Source organism: Zingiber officinale, chromosome 8A (genome assembly GCF_018446385.1).
Source record: "Zingiber officinale cultivar Zhangliang chromosome 8A, Zo_v1.1, whole genome shotgun sequence".
Classification (NCBI taxonomy): domain Eukaryota; kingdom Viridiplantae; phylum Streptophyta; class Magnoliopsida; order Zingiberales; family Zingiberaceae; genus Zingiber; species Zingiber officinale.
The window spans coordinates 3,285,583-3,302,223 of NC_056000.1; the positions used below are offsets into that span (position 1 = coordinate 3,285,583).

Here is a 16,641-nt window from a genome sequence, read left to right on the forward strand (position 1 = left end):
GCTATGAAATAAGGATTCTTTTTCTTCTTCAATAGAGATAATAGATGTAGTGCTTACCAATAACCTTGACGTACTGAAAAGTAAAATAAAATAAAAATCCATTATGGATTTAACAGTATCACCCTTGATGATAGGCCAACATTTTAGAATGTCATAAAAATAAGAAGAATTAGAATCACCTAAGGAAATAACTTGTTCACCAGATTTATGCTTCATTTCAAACTGAATACACAAAATTTAGAAGTTCAAGTGCATTACAATCTTCTATTACATTCCAGTAGCAACATTTTAACTATCATGTCTTCATGGAATACTTCATCTCCATTCATAATCTGATGGTTTGGAAGTATAGCGATCATTTCCCACCCGATCCTGAATAATCATTAATCTCAAAATTCATCTTTGCACTTTTACCTTCCTGGAACAAACAGAGAATCATGAGCATCTACCATCAAGCCAAGGAGTGTGAACAATTCTTTTTAAAATTTGTGTCTTTCTAGATAAGAGAAGATACCTTCAACAAATCAGTATGCATTTGTAACAAATCAATAGGTTTCTCAAAAGACCTTGTTCTCTCCATTGTCTGCACATATGTCCACATACTTGAATATTTTCTTTCCAAACCAAATGTTACATAGAAAACACAGAATTTTGATATAAAGAATGATGCTACATGATAGTTACCGATAATAGAAGGGCTACATGATGGTAATATGTCAAACATTAGAAAGTTTACAATGAAAAAAGAAATAATGATACCTGAACAACATCATTAGGAACCAACAGTTCTTTATCCAATCTAAACAATCTCTGACTCTCTATAAGAACAAAATCGTCACTTAGATTTAACAAAAAAAAAGCTAGAAATACAATAAATGAAGAATCTACAATCAAACCTGCAGATTTATCAATTTCTTCAATGTTTGATAAGTCATCTTGCTTTCTATCAATTATAGAACCCTGTAGACAAATGTACTTATATAAATTATCAATATAACATAACACCAAAGTAACAAATTACACCCAAATATACAAACCAAACCTTTTTTCGAGACTTTGCCTTTGCCCTTTTCTCAATTTGTTCAATTTTGGATTGTTTTCTTTTCGTGGGTGGACGTCCACGAGACCTTACTTTCAGTGGGCTGTGAAACTTTTTGCTCTCATTTCTTGATTCCTCATGTATTATGTTGCTATCCTGAACACCATCCAATGAATCACCAATATTGGTATCCATAAACCTTTTTTTTGCTTCTTTTAATATCCCTATTAAAACAAAACATCTCTCATCATTTTTTGACCCAAATTGTCCCACTTCCTGTAACAATGGTTGAAGATTATTATATCTTCGTCTTTCCTCTGCATGCTGAGAAGAATCATCATAAATATTGGTGATTCGTTGATATCCACGTTTAATGTCTTTGCGCCATCGTTCCAAAATATATTTTTCTGGAACTGTAGTGACTTTTCTTTTTACCAGAACAGAAAGCAAATGTCTACACACAATTCCACGAAACTCAAAGAGACGACACAAACACTTCATCTCACATTGTAACTCACTATATTGTACCCAAAAGGAAATCTCTTTTGGAGTTGTTCCATCTTTTCCATATACAGTTTCCATCACCTCAAAAAACAATGTTAATCATTCTTCCTTCACAAATGAAGTATTACAAAACATCAAACCTCGTAGTTCATTTTGAAACAACTTAAATATCTTGTTAGTGTAAACACTTTGAAACTGCTTTTCAATTGGATTGCCACTGATAACTGGAATTATTGAATTAAAAGATGCAAAATCAGAATTATCTTCCTTTTCAATCTTGCTTTTCAAAGCATTGTCATATTGTTCAACAAACTGCTTCAAAGTTGTTTTTGAATGAACATAATCATCAAAAAAAGCATTCATACTTTCACTTCTTTGACTTGTCGACATCCCTGCCCAAAATTTATCTTTCACATACACAGGCATCCACTTATGACGAATTTCATATAAAGAATTCAACCAATCATTTTTCTCCAAGTTAAATTCTTTGATAAATTTTTTCCAGTTGTTATCACATTCTGTAGATGTCAAAGAATTATAAACAATATTCTTCAAGTTTCTCTTTATCAACTTATAATCGGCATGACTACTAAACTTAGCTGGAAGTTTTTTCATAATATGCCAAAGACATAACCGATGATGAGAGTCGGGAAATACCTCAAGAATTGCAATTTCCATAGCTTTGCATTGATCCGTAATAATAGCTCGTGGAGCTCTTCCTCTCATGCATGCCAACCATGATTTAAATAACCAAATGAAAGTTTCTGAATCTTCTTTAGATATCAAACCACAACCAAGTAATATAGATTCACCATGATGATTTACTCCAACAAACGGAGCAAATGGCATATCATAACTATTAGTAAGATATGTGGTATCAAATGTAACGACATCAGAAAAAGAATCACATGCAGCCCTACATCTTGCATCAGCCCAAAATATATTTCTTATGCGAGAATCTTCATCTACATCAATTACATAAAAGAAATTTGAATTTCTACATTGCATACGACAAAAGTAATTATTCAAGGCTTCTGCATCACCATTCCCGAGCCTTAATCTCCGCGCTTCAGCCACATAATTTCTACACTTTCTCTCATCAAACGATAAATTTTCATAACCACCAGCTTCAACAACAAATGATTGAAAACTTTTACTCAAAGTTATTCCGGCTTGATCATTCAACTCTAATTTCCTCTTAGTTTGGGAATCTAACACTTTATTACATTTGAAATGTCTTGACTTCCTTAGACTTAATGCATGATTATGTTCTAGTTGAATACTAGTAATGACATATAATTCATCATTCTGAACTGTAATATTAATCTTTGCTTTGCAATCTGTTTTGCTACAAGCTCTAGGATAAAAGGAATTTTTCACTCTAAGAACGGTCTTACCATTTTTAGAGCATCCGAATGAAAAATACTTTATCTGACCATCATCTCCTTTTTTGGAACCCAACTTTGAAATACCAAAACCAAGACCTTGGGCATATGATTTGTAAAAAGCACGGACTTCTTCTTCAGATGAAAAATACATCCCAACTTGTGGAGCATCAAGTGTATTTGAGCTTGACGAATCACCCAACACTTACACATCACCCTCAATTAATAGTTCTTGCTCCATAACAATTTTACAACCTAAATTCAAACAAAATAGTTATTAGCAAACATAAATAAATAATAGCACAAAGATATGTTTAAGAACGTCATTAAAAAAACTGAAATGAGAACTATGAGTCGGAATTGTGAAGAAACAACAAAGTATCAATCAAGGTTCCGCTTTAAGCAGGATAATAAATCATGAAATTTAACTAAAATACAGGAGAAGATACAATGAATGAATCCACTTCCTATACATTGGAAACTCTTTGCATAGAAAGAAATCTTAAAGGTAATAGATTCTGCTATGTCTATTCATCTATGTTGGTTCATCAGAAATAGACAAGAAAGTTCATGAATTGTTCAATCATCACCATTGTCAAGCAACATTGTTAAAGGTTAGGGAAGAGCTATAGTAGCTTTAAAAGAACTGCGGAAAATTAGTAACTTCGACAATGACAGTAATATAAGGGAAGCATATTTGCTTATGCAGCCTACCTTACGCAGCCGAGCCGCGTCGCAGGTGGAGGAGAAAGGAGAAGAGACAGTGGAGGAGAAGGGAGAGGCAGCGATTCCCGCGGGCGTGGGGCAAAGCCGAGCCGCGTCGCATCGCAGGTGGAGGAGAAAGGAGAAGCGACAGTGGAGGAGAAGGGAGAGGCAGCGATTCCCACGGACGTGGGGCGAAGCCGAGCCGCGTCGCGTCGCAGGTGGAGGAGAAAGGAGAAGCGACAGTGGAGGAGAAGGGAGAGGCAGCGATTCCCGCGGCCGTGGGGCGAAGCCGAGCCGCGTCGCGTTGCAGGTGGAGGAGAAAGGAGAAGACACGGGAGCGGCGACAGTGGAGGAGGAGGGAGAGGTAGCGATTTAGGGCTTGCTGTTTGACTCCGTGCGATTTAGGGCTTGGCTGTTTGACCTCGTTTTTTTTTTATTGTTTTTTTTTCTCCACGTAAGATGTGCTGACTCATTCGCTGAGCGTTTCGTGCTTTGTATTCGCTGAGCATATCGTTTCTCTAATGAAAATATCTATATTCTCTCTGTATTTTTTTTATTTTTTTTCAATAAGTAAATTATTTTGCAGGAAAAACAAACATATGAGAATAACTCTGATACTTTTTACAGTTCCCAATTTAAATTGCAATAATAGATATATATTGCGCAAATGTCCTAGTGACCTAGCTGTTCAGATAAAATATATTTTCTGAAAAATAATCAACTGGTTTTCAATACAATATTTTAAAAAATATGTTACATAGTATCTATATTATTTTCCTAATTAACTGGTATCTTGCTTAGTGTAAATTTTCTGTTGAATACGCTACGGATTCAAAACAAGAAATGATATTTTCAACGTTAGTTAAGACAATATGAAGTTCTTAAGCATCTTTTTCCCTTAGATTTTTTCGTTGACACAGGACTTTTCAATCACAGATCCGGTGTACCTAATTCAATGATTAATCACATGGAAACAATTTGTCATGACAAATAACGACGTTAGGTCAGCCTATAGTCATATACAATGATTGCTTTAACTCTCCACTAAGTTGCCTCAAGGTTTGACTTAGAGGGTAAGCACATGATATTCTATCCAGATCAAACAAGGTCGATCTCCAAGGTTTCATCTCCTATGAGTATCTCATCATGCGTTTAACACCTCCACTCCTATTGAACCTCCCTCTATTAGAGTGGGACGCTAATGTGGCTGTTTTTTTTTTAAACTCTTTACTAAGTTTCAGCTAGCAATGAGCCAATGAGACTCACTAAGGCACATATATCTATAATAGAAACATTTAATTTTTTTGTCTTCTATTAAAAGACAGCTGAGAAGAAGAAAAGATTAGAGCCAGAACCTCTGGAAAACTTACTACACTCGCCAACATACCTCACAAAATCAACAGCTAGTGGTTGTCTCTGTCTTTGTCCTAAATGAAAATAAAAAAGAGAGGATTAGTAGAAAATCGCCAATTTGAACTTGGTTGAATCAGTGGTTTAACCGTCACTGTTTTGGGAACGGAAAAAAAAAATCTGATCGATCTGATCAGATTTACCTTTAAATTGCTAGTAATAGGTTGAATCCGATAGGATCTCTTCCTTCTTGAATTTGATCGATATTGTCCATTCGCATCGCCTCTCCTGCTATCTGCCAAACCCTCACTACCATTCACCATGTGCCTTGTCCCCCTTCCTAATCGCAATCATTCAGAAAACGCTATGTTGGCCCCCAATTGAGCTTAAACTGGGCCTAGAAGTACCGCGATCCATCACTGCCGTTTGTTGATCTTGATTGAACCACGCCGACCGTTCGATTTGCTCGGTTTGGGCTCCCGCGGCGGGCACGCGTCGACGAGGTCGCATATGGTGCCGTCGACGAGGTCCTTGAATATCCGCCGTTCGATTTGAATGGCGGCCTCCGCCACCTCGGCGGACGGCCGGGCCCAGCCGTCGTGGTCCTCCCGCTCGAGGTCCCTGCGAGCCGCCATGCACGTGACGACGTTGACGTCGTCGGCGAACACTGGCTCACGCGCTCGCCGCAGCTCCGACCAAACCTCCGGCAGCATCGGGCCGGCACCCGCACTCTGGCTCGCGGCGGAGAGGGAGCCTGGGCGCACGAAGAACTCCCAGGGCGGATGCGATGCGCAGCGTTTCCGGTCGAGGATCTCCGCCACCGCGTCGAAGAGGAGGCGGCGGTGGAGAGGTAAGGATTTGAATGCACTGCGCCGCTTCTCGAGTCGAGCATACACGTCGGTAGCGCCGGCGGGGCTGTCAGAAGATCGCAGGATCTGCGCCACGCACGCATAATCATCGTCGTTGCTCTGGACATCTTCCTTTCCCTCCTCCTCTCGCGCCGAAGAATCGTCTCCGTCATTTGATGCAACCATTTCCTCTTCGCAACCAGGCAACTGATTTCCTTCGAAATCGATGGCGCGCTTCGTTAACGGAGAGCGCGGCGGCGAGGCTACCTCGAGGACCGAGACGGGACTTGGTTGCTGCTCCGCTGCTGCATTAGCAACTGGATCCACCGCGACGGCAGCCTGCGCCGCCGTAGTAAACTCCGCGATGCTGCTCAGCAATTGGTCACACCGCTTCAGCAGCTGCCGTCCCGCCCAGTAATCCTCCGCCCAAGACTTCTGCATCACCACCCAAATCCAAATCACGTGAGACCAAAGAAAATTGTAAACAAAGAATGGCCATGTTGCCAATTAAGGATACCTCGACGTCCATTGTGGGAGGGGCTGCGGTGGCGTTCGTATCGCCATGCGCCGGCGAGTTTATTCTCTGCTTCGGTGCTACCTCTAGTTTTTGTCGCCGATTCGACTGTGGTCGACCAGATGCTGGAACAGTTGCAACTCGGTGAGGAGGGGCTTTAGGTGGATTTGCGGCTGAGGTTCGGGGTCGTGGTAGCAGAGTCTGCACAGAATCCGTCGCACTTGAGATCCTCCGCTTGGCAGAGGAGTTCGGCGCCCGTTCCTTCGCCCCATTTTCTACCCTTCGGTTTTGCCGTAGCGAAGGAATGGCTGCCTCTTCTACGTTGTTCCTCCGACCAGCGATGGATTTGGAAGCCATCTGCGGACGAGGCTCTGTTGATGGTGGCCTGGGCGGCGAGGGAACAGGTTCAATGACGACGATTGGTGAGTAATTGGAAAACCTAGAATAGAGGTCGCGGCGATCACTGATCTGGTGATCAGATGGCGTGGAGTGGAGAAGTCCCTTGAGCTGAAGAGCTTCCAGTATTTGCTTCAGCGTCTCCAAATCCCTCGGCGCTTCATCCATTCCTCGAATCAAATGCCGTTTCTCGAGTTCAATTGGGAGCAATCCGCGTCTCTTCGGCTCGGGGAAGAATTCGTCCGCGTCAAAGGAACTCTTCCTCTGAAGCGGTGGAAGGCGAGGTGTCTTCGCCTGAAATTTAGGCTTCCTCGCCTCAGGAACACGAATGTCACCGAGATTTGCCTTTCTGATCCACTCTTCGACGGAGACACGGTCCGCCTCCGCCGGCGATCGTTTAGGGTAGACGTCCCCATCGAGGAACCGGTAGGATGTTGCGTGTCCAGGAACGCGAGACTCGGAGGCGGATCGACGGAGCTCAGGCCGGCCAGATTCACAGCCGCCCTCGTCGACCGCAGAATCCGGTAGAGCATCCAGCCCCATTAGCCGCGCTACGACACTAGGAGAGCGACGTTTCCGATTGATTTCGTCCGCCGCCTCTGAGGCATCAGATTGTTCGCCGGGCGAGACAACCACAGCCGCCGACCAGGCCCCGCGCGCGCGGTGTCTGCTCTCGCCGTCGAGAGAAAGGCACTGAGTATCTCTGGAACGTAACGAGGACCTCGAACTATCAATGACCTCGACCAGCGGGAGACGGTGCGGCCGCGGTGGCGGAGAACGAAAATCTGGCGACGGCGACCGAAGACCGTCCTTCATCGAGCCTGAGGATGCATCCGATATCTCCGACGGCGAGGCGAACGAACCCATCACCTGAGATCAGAAGCCAGCATCACAAAAACGGCACAAAGGGGAGACGAATGGCAGCCAAATTTTGCATACTCACCATTGGCGGTGGAGGGAGGCGCTTCCGTGCAAGGATCTGGTGCCGGTCGAAGAGGTGGAGGAAACCGGACATGCAGCCCATCTGCCGATCGAAGTGCTTGTGCTCGAGGAGGCCTCGGCCAGCGCTCGGCGCCATCACCGCCGTTGTCTACCTCTCGCGATCTACAACGACGTTGTGGCGCAACCCGTAACGTATGTCGTGTCTCTCTCTCTCTCTTCTCTCGCTCTCGCGCCTTTCCTCACGAGAAACTTCGGTCCTCTCAGCTCCTTTTGAAGCTCTGTTGCTGGCTAAATGACGTTTTTGCCCTCACCCATCCTGTGATCTTTCTGCCATCATCACCAAGACAGGGACCACAACTCCTTATCTAACTAATCGTACGCCACTGCCTTCGACCACTCGGATAAGCTATAATCATGTTTCCTGTCCCGTAAAGATAGGGGAAAACTACACCTTCCTTTTACTCCGATTGGTCGGTGTCTTTGCCGTACGTATTAACGAGTCCACTGGTGAGCCCCGCTTCTCGAATTAATCCAATCAATCAGAACACCGTTTAACTTCTTCCATGTTTCGACCGCATCAGCTAAACTCGGTTATCCTTGCCACCCTGCCTGACGTTTCGTAACAATAAACAAGTATTACACCATATAAAATTCTTAACGAAGGACATCAGTCAAAGTTCGAGGTCCACAAAAAGGACACCAAGGAAACGAGTGGATGCTGACTGCCTTTGTCCTCCTCTTTCTCCTTCTTCCTCCACAAGCAAGTGGAGTTGGTTTTTGTTGCAGAGCAAGTGGAGAACATCATGTGCCACAGTTGTTGACTGTGAGTAAGCAGGCCACAAACCCTTGTGCCAAGATTCTCCACACACGCTCACACACAAAGAACAAAGAACTGGTTGAAATTGATGCAACTTGCTAGCAATAGTCTAACCTGAGTCGTTGAGAGTTAGACTGGTCTCATGATCTATTTAAATTCATGATAAATGCAATTAGCATGTAGTCGTGGAGCGGTGTGGGCTGTTTACACGTTTAACATTTAATGGGCTACTTTTGGTCCCCTTTTTGGTTGGTCAAGCGAAGACTTTAAGCTTCAACTCGATCTCTCATCATCTTCGTGTGTTCAAACATGCATGAGTAGTTGGAAATCAAATCAATCTCATTATTGAGTACATTTACGAGCTCTGAACATAAAGTAACCGCTTGGGATAAACGTTCTCATTATTTGCTCCCATTTATAGATGATGAGAAGTGTCAAAGACTCGAAATAGATCCAACAGTTTCTTCTGTTTTTTTTTTCAACTTCAATAATGGCCCCTGAAATTGCAAGTAGTTTAATGGTCAAAAAATGAAAACATTTTGGATTAAATATGTATGATGCTAGACCCAGATCTGGAGAAATGATAAAACATATTATGTCAGCTCAGAATCTTTCCATGCATTCTGTGGATAAAGAAAAAAAATTCCTGACCGTTAAAGCATGAAGTATGAACCGACAATTGTTTCACATACACTTCTGGTGAAAGAAGAATACCAAATGTCTACTTTCTCTAGTAAAAAACAAAATTTAGCAAGTGAATTCATCTCGTGAATGCGACAGAGCACCAAGACACCATTGTTAAAGCCCCAGAAGGTCTTTCAAGTTGAGGAAAAACCAAACAATTCAGTTTATTCTGGAATTAGCTGGTCGTTGTCTGCTTCTCCTTCCTCCTTCCTCCTCTACCTTGGTTTTAGATGGGGTTGGACCGGACCCAGGAGCTTGCTTCTTCTTTATACCACTCACAATATCATCAATCCTCAGAAGCATGCAAGCTGCTTCAATGGCTGTCTTAAACGTTTGGGCCTTCACATTGTAAATCTGAAGGAAAAGGACAACAGGAATATTTAAACGAGAGAAAAATGAAAAACAGGAGTATGGGATGGAAAGGGGAGGCATAAACAAGACCTTCCGTTCCTTCATATTGACAATTTCACCTGTGTTTCCATCAATGCCAACCCATTCATTTCCGACACTAGCATGCTGCAGCATAGAAAGTAAACAAATGAAACTGCTCGTTTCAGTTGAGGACTATGGTTGATCAATGCATCTAACTGGCATAATCCATCACACCAGAGTAAGACTCGGCCAACTAACTGATCACAGTAGGGCTAACTTTACCTTTCCTTGGAGAGCAGTCATTGTACGAATTACATTTACCCCACAATTCTGAGCTAAGGTCCGTGGGATTGCTTCAAAAGCTATAGCAGCAGCTTCATAGAGCCACTAATGAGAACCACATAGAAGGATCAATTAGCTGCTATATGGCACATAAATGAACTGAACATTGGTGTCAAATGCCAATGCAGGTACACTTCAAATAACTGCACAATAAACAAATTAGATAAGTAAATAAAGGTCGCCACCTTTTCTATTCCTTCAACTGAGGAACTCCTCTGTTTTAAAGCAGATGATACTGTCAACTCAGTTGCACCTCCACCAGGAAGAAGTTTTGGGTTTTTCAAAATGTTTCAGGCAACTGCCATTGCATCCTGTCAACATCTACTATTATTGAAGGATGCATAAATAATTTAAATTAATTGGTGGGGACGTCGAACCGTACCTGCAGGTTTCTTTCAACCTCATTCAGGAGATCCTTACTAGCACCTCTCAGAAGCACAGTACAAGCTTTCGGATCTTTGCAATCCACAATAAATGCAAAAAACTCATCACCAAAATTTTTTGATCTCAAACAGCCCTGCTCCAGTTCCAACATCAGACTCTTGCAACTCCTCTGGTCTATTTACAACAACACCCCCACAAGCCTTATCAATTCTATTGTTGTCTGTCTTCCTCAATCTCCGGATAGCACTAACTCCAGCCTTGCTGAGGTAATGGCACGCAAGATCACTGAGCCCTTTTTCAGTAATCACTAAATCAGGTTTGAACTTTAGTAACTGCATGCACATATTTTGTATATATTCCTCTTCCATCTTCAGCAGTACTTCCCTGACAAATGCAGAAATGCTGGTTCATCTTCAATAAGCATATGCAGAGAAAAGAAGGTATCATCTTGATGAATGACTGGATTTTTGGAGGACCTTCGCTTTCGACAATAAAAGGTATAATTTCTTGATACCAGTCAGACATCGAGGTCAGAGAATTGAAAAGATGCTATTGGTTCATCAATAAATTAGCTCCACTATCCGCCTAAAAAAAAGCTATCTTTAGGTAATGGACAGAACACAACTCTATATACCTAGATTTCTGTTAGACTGTGAGCATGCCAGGTTGACTAGATACTGGCATACTCGGGAAAACCAACTTCATGGCAGAGCCATTTCACCTCAAGAGGAATTGCTGGTTATCCATATAATAGCCATCTTAATAAAATATGAACAAGTAATTTTTGGCTGCTTATGATGGGTACACAATAGGCGCATGATTAGGCATTAAGGTACCACACCTAAAACATCTAGAGGAACTAAGGCAAAGTAATTATAGATTGGTGCAATTGAAGTATCAAAGGTGAGACATACTCAATACAGCAACTTAAAAGTAGATTTTCATTTTTTCTCCCCCATTTCAACATCTACTGTGTTTTCTGCCGGCATGGTTTTGATACAAAAAAAAAATGAAGAAAGTTTGTATACAATCCAACACACTATTCACCACCTTAAGACAAGAAGATCAAAAATAGATATTTAAACTGTGAATATAGAAGGCAAAAAGGAGATCAAAGAAGTGAGAAATAAAGAGATAAGAGGATACACAAGTTCTGTATCAGTGGGGAAAAAAAAGCAACACAGGTTGCACAATTTCTGTATCGGTAAGTATGCAGCAATTCAACTTGCACTTGCAAAAGGTAATATATCTCTTCTCTTCAATTTTTTTTTTTTCAATTTAACAATTTTCTTCCCTACCTGGATAACATGGGAGTGACTCCTTTTCTTCAATTCATATCTCGTCATTCCTTTGACCTATTACTAAATCAGTTATTAATTTCCTTTGAATCAGTTGTATTTGATATTATTTAATATACATCTTTGTAACTCACTATTCTTCAGCATTCGCCTAAGACCTATGACCCCCTAACACTAGCCTCTTTTAAACACCCGGCTTGCCTTGAGCTGACAAAATGAAGACTTTATCTTCTCTCTTCTCCAGTCACACATTTCTTAACACTACAATCAGAAAGAAGTTGTTCGTCAAAATGTTGCAAGTGAAGATCAAATTAATTTCCTACCAGTCATCTTCATTTATTAATTCAGCATTGGTTTGATTTTCTCCTTTTTTGTACTCAAGAGAGCAATCAAGGAGGATAATGCGAGGGTTCAATATCTTACTCCTCATTTTCCCAGGTGCCAGTGCCACTACATCTTTATTAATCATTACTCCCTTGAGAACCCTTGAATCCTCTAACTGACCACCAGGAACCTTCTCGACTTTTATATACTTCTTGATGTCAACCTCACGAACACCTTGACCAAGGTCCACACCAACAGTTGTCGTAGCATCAATAGCAAGATCCTAGAAACAAATGTAAAGAACGTTAGAATTCTTAGGTGTAGAATAAAGTCATATGCATATATGACACACTACGAACCATGATCTAAAATCTCAAACTACAGATAACAGGCTGAATTTGAACTGATACCAACTAATAGTTGATCATCTATGTCCATTACAAACAAACAGACATTCACGACAAAAGTTCTTTGTTCATCTGGTATAAGCAAAATTCTTTATCAGATGGTCAACTTACACATTGAAAACAAAAAATGGCGACACCTTTAAAAAAATACTCACAGCAATTAAGTCCCCAAACTGTCCAGTAAATTTTGTGCCATACAACTCTTAACAAGGTCCAGCATTGCAGCACCTGTGAAGAGCATCCAAGGGAATGACTCCATTCAGACTTCATGCCAGAAAATATATTAGCATAATGAAGACGAGATGTTTAACCAATTGTCATGTAAGAGTTTTAGATATCTTGGATCTTTAACAAAGAGGAGATAGCGATGGAGATAACAATAATAGAATAAAAGGTGAGTGGTTGAACTGAAGAGATCCTTAAATCTTGTGTGGCTGTTGCGTGTCGTTTAAACTATAAGGATATTCTATAACATAGTGGTACAACCGAGCATACTTTATGGACCTGAGTACAGGATAGTTAGAAAACAATATGCACAAAAAATAGTGTAGCAAACTGAGAATGCTATAATGGATGTGTGTATGTAGTTACTAGAATTGTTAAATAAAAGAATAGTACTATTCAAGAGCAATTTGTGTAGTTCTGATACCGGATAAAATAAGAGAATAAGTCCAGACAAATTAAATTAAAGACTACCAATAGATTCTATAGTTGTAAAGTTATCACCAGACATCCGCGGTTCGATCCCTAACTACGGCCGCCCGCCACAGACGCTTCGCAATTTACCTTGGCGGTCGGTGGAAAACTTCCGTGGGGCCGGACCGGTCGCCCCAAGTTCGGTGTTACTTGGTTCGACATTTTTTTTATAGTTGCAAAGTTGTATCTATTAGATTCAAAGATAGAATAGGTAAAGAAACTCTTGCTAACATAATTAATGAAAGGATAAGGTAAGATCTACATGGTTCACCCTGATAGTTGGGACTAATATGACAATGATTCAACCAATTGTCACAAACATCAATTTGTTTTGCAATGCAAAAATATCAGATGCAGTGTAGTACTTACGATCAGTCACATCAATAGGCATTGCGAGCTTGTCAAGAACAGCAATAGAATCTTCTAGAGCTTTATTATATGCTGAAAAGAGAGGCTAGACACTGTTAGAGAAAACTAAATAAACAAAAGGCTTCTGCAGATGTAAATTTTATCAAAAATCACCTCGACATATAACAGTAGGATGATAGTTTTTGTCAATGAAAGTTGCAGCAACATGGAGCATCTCCCTAGCTTAAAGAAAATGATGTGAAAAGTCAGTACTACACCCAAAGATGTTTATATTTGGCCTCATAAGACAAAATACACAATGCAAAATTTTATTGAAAAAAAATGCAATCACAACAAAAAAATAATAATAAATGAAGATGTAGAAGATAATTTACACAATAATGTCTTATTCAACTGATGCTTAGAAGGAAGAATCCAAATTGTACATTCTCAGAGTAACTCTATGATGCCCATAGTTAAGCCTCATCAAGACATAATGAGAAATAACACAAACTCATACCAAGATAAGAAAGATCACAGGACACACCTAAAACAATAACAGAGGTCGTGCCATCACCAACTTCGTCATCCTGTGTGCGGCTCAGTTCAATCATTGACTACCAGCTCAGAAACTATCATTAGTAAGATTATGCTGGCCATGAAAGATCTGATAGAATCTTTACTATAACACTATTAACAAATCATTGACATTAGAGATGTAAAAAGTAAAAAGGTCAATGAAAATTATAACTCGTACCTTAGCAGCTGGGTGAGCAAGATCAAGCTCGCGTAGAATAGCATTTCCATGATTGGTGACTACGATACCTGGCAAAACCATTTCAACAGGTCAATGGAGAGTTTAATGGTCGAGGAAGGATGTTGAGAAATGAGAATCAAATTGTAAATAGAATACGGCCAAATGAGGGATGTAAACATTGTTGAAGCCGGGTTGCCTATAGTCTGTGCCCATTAGTTTCACTTGGACAAGCGTGATAGTCCATTATTGAGAGGCTCGAGCTTTGGTGATAATTGGTAAACCAATTAACTTTAATATATGCAAAAAGAACAATAACAATAATCTATATCAAGGTACAGAGAGTACCTAAGGAGAATAAAACTAATAATTTCCCCATTCCATCTAAAGTTTAGATTTTTGGGAGGTTGATTAAAGTTACTACTATCGTCTGATAACAATTCAGATTTCACAATCTATGATTCCATTTGAAATAATGTCAAAAGCGAACGATGATCAATGACTTCACACCATCCCTTTGTTCTAACTCAACTTAAAAGGAAGTGAATACAAACTGGAAGAGATACTCTACTGACATAATTATGCTGCAATATGTCTATCCAACTAATATGCATTAACAAATCTAACTTGATAGTTTTGCAAGCAGATGCATATCAATAATATCCTAATGAGTTTGCATTTATCTAAACAATTAAACAATATGATATGATTATGCACAATAACTTGAGCTCCATAAGTCAGACAAGAGAAGAACACTTAACATTATGACATGAGCAATAACTTGCATTAGAATTATGTATCTACTTTACGTCAGCAACAATATCTTCAAACAGACCTCCTGCAGCATCAAGCAGCATATTAAGCATCGATCGAGGACCCAAAGTAGTTCGGATTATGTCAGCCACAGCCTGTGCACAAAATGAAAATGAAAATGATTACCGACTAACATTCAGTATCAACAATGATGAGATAAAAGGAAAAATATTAGTCTGTCTCAGAAACTACTGAATTACATTGACACTGAGAGGCAGGAACTAATTCAAGTGACTAGGAGTGGGCCAACAAAACAGAGCTTCCATCTATCTTTATTTTGATATTTGTTCACCTAACAACTATAAATATTGCTTTTGCAAGATAAAAAATTTCCAAGCAAATTCTATAATTATTTTAGCACAAATTAAGATTGGAGACACTGAAATACATAGTAAAGCATGTTTCTGTCTACAGAGAACTATCATAACAGATGGCACATATCCTCACCTTGGATGCTTGGATATTAGCATGATGGACCTTAGTGCCAGATTCCCGTTTTAAGGAATCCTCTGCTCACAAGAAGCGCAATTGTCAGATAACTTGAATGGCAAAGGCACAGAAAATAAATCTAGCATTATGAAAATAAGAAAAGCTTCATTGTTCCAAATGAATCACATAAGGGCTACAGGCTTTTTTGATCAGGCAAAACAAGGGAAAACAGTAAATATCAGCGACCTCCAAATCATTAATCTTGCTGGGATCAACTAAACATTTAGAAATACAACATATACACAACCACCAAAATTGACAAGAAAGTCGAAGCCACCCCAGCTCTTCTCTAATTTCCATACTATTCAAGTCGAATACCCCCAGTGAACGACCGAGGACTAAAAAGAACAATAGCTATTCTTTTCCAAGATAAATAAAATGAAATACCGACCAAAAACAGAACTTTCGCCTCGAAAACAAACATAAAAGAAATGACCGCCAGTCTGGTGCCAAGAAAAAGAAAGACGAGATCAGAAACCCCTACTATCTGCAGGTTTCTAAAAGCAAGGAGAGATAATTACTAAGAACGAGGACTGGGGCGTGCATGGCTGCAAAGACACCGAGATGGAAACAAGCCTTCTTCTTGTCTGAACGAAGCACGAACGGCGGCGGCAACGACGGGGAGCGGAGTTTAAAACCCTCGTCCCGCGTGGATCCACTTTAGCAGGATCGCTTTTGATCTTTATTCATTTCGATTCCAACAACGTGGTTTATTTACATATCGGCCCCCGTCTTCTTTATAAATTCCTTCCTTCGATTTTATAAATCATCAAACGCATGCCTTTGTTTTTTTAAAAAAAAATCAAAAATCAAAAGTGCGTTTCTCCTCAAAATAGTGTAAGTTTAAGATTTAGAATCAAAATAGTTTCTACACTATTTACAAGTTATTTCAATTTAGTTTAAATAAATTTAACTAAATTAATCAATAATATTTTATAATAATCATGTTTAAATATCCTAAATCCACATTAAACAAATTGTATCAATTAATGGATAACTTTTATCTTGCCGTAGCTACCAAATATCTTTAATATATTGTAGTAATTAGTAGCTATTATGTAATTTCTACATAGTATAAAATCTTAAATTTTAAATTCACTCTAAATATATTGTAATAACTACTAGGTAATTTCTAGATGTTATAGAAGCTACTCGATAACTATGACAATAGTACTAGGTCAGGAATAATTTTGGAATAAAATTATGAGAAAGACATCCGGTTATTTTTTT

General features: G+C 39.9%; 3 protein-coding genes, 1 long non-coding RNA gene and 1 pseudogene across 4 annotated transcripts; all 5 read right to left on the bottom strand.

Annotated features, from left to right (window-relative positions):
• Positions 1-423: 423 nt before the first annotated feature.
• Positions 424-1,534, bottom strand: LOC122008849. The gene is made up of 3 exons (XR_006119409.1): positions 897-1,534; positions 760-818; positions 424-583 (listed from the first exon to the last, which is right to left on the bottom strand). It is a non-coding gene; the product is annotated as an uncharacterized LOC122008849 (long non-coding RNA).
• Positions 1,535-1,642: 108 nt separating this feature from the next.
• Positions 1,643-3,082, bottom strand: LOC122009660 (protein FAR-RED IMPAIRED RESPONSE 1-like). The gene has a single exon (XM_042565916.1). It carries the CDS (start codon positions 3,080-3,082, stop codon positions 1,643-1,645), a length of 1,440 nt encoding a protein of 479 aa, XP_042421850.1.
• Positions 3,083-5,185: 2,103 nt separating this feature from the next.
• LOC122011944 lies at positions 5,186-7,947 on the bottom strand. Its single transcript, XM_042568382.1, has 3 exons — positions 7,685-7,947; positions 6,349-7,611; positions 5,186-6,266 (listed from the first exon to the last, which is right to left on the bottom strand). Exons 1-3 carry the CDS (start codon positions 7,817-7,819, stop codon positions 5,400-5,402), a joined length of 2,265 nt encoding a protein of 754 aa, XP_042424316.1. The 5' UTR covers positions 7,820-7,947; the 3' UTR covers positions 5,186-5,399.
• Positions 7,948-8,934: 987 nt separating this feature from the next.
• LOC122009665 (T-complex protein 1 subunit gamma-like) lies at positions 8,935-10,807 on the bottom strand. Its single transcript, XM_042565920.1, has 7 exons — positions 10,797-10,807; positions 10,465-10,666; positions 10,281-10,415; positions 9,839-9,943; positions 9,626-9,700; positions 9,464-9,538; positions 8,935-8,997 (listed from the first exon to the last, which is right to left on the bottom strand). Exons 1-7 carry the CDS (start codon positions 10,805-10,807, stop codon positions 8,935-8,937), a joined length of 666 nt encoding a protein of 221 aa, XP_042421854.1.
• LOC122012634 lies at positions 9,131-16,069 on the bottom strand (annotated as a pseudogene).
• Between the last annotated feature and the right edge of the window lie 572 nt (positions 16,070-16,641).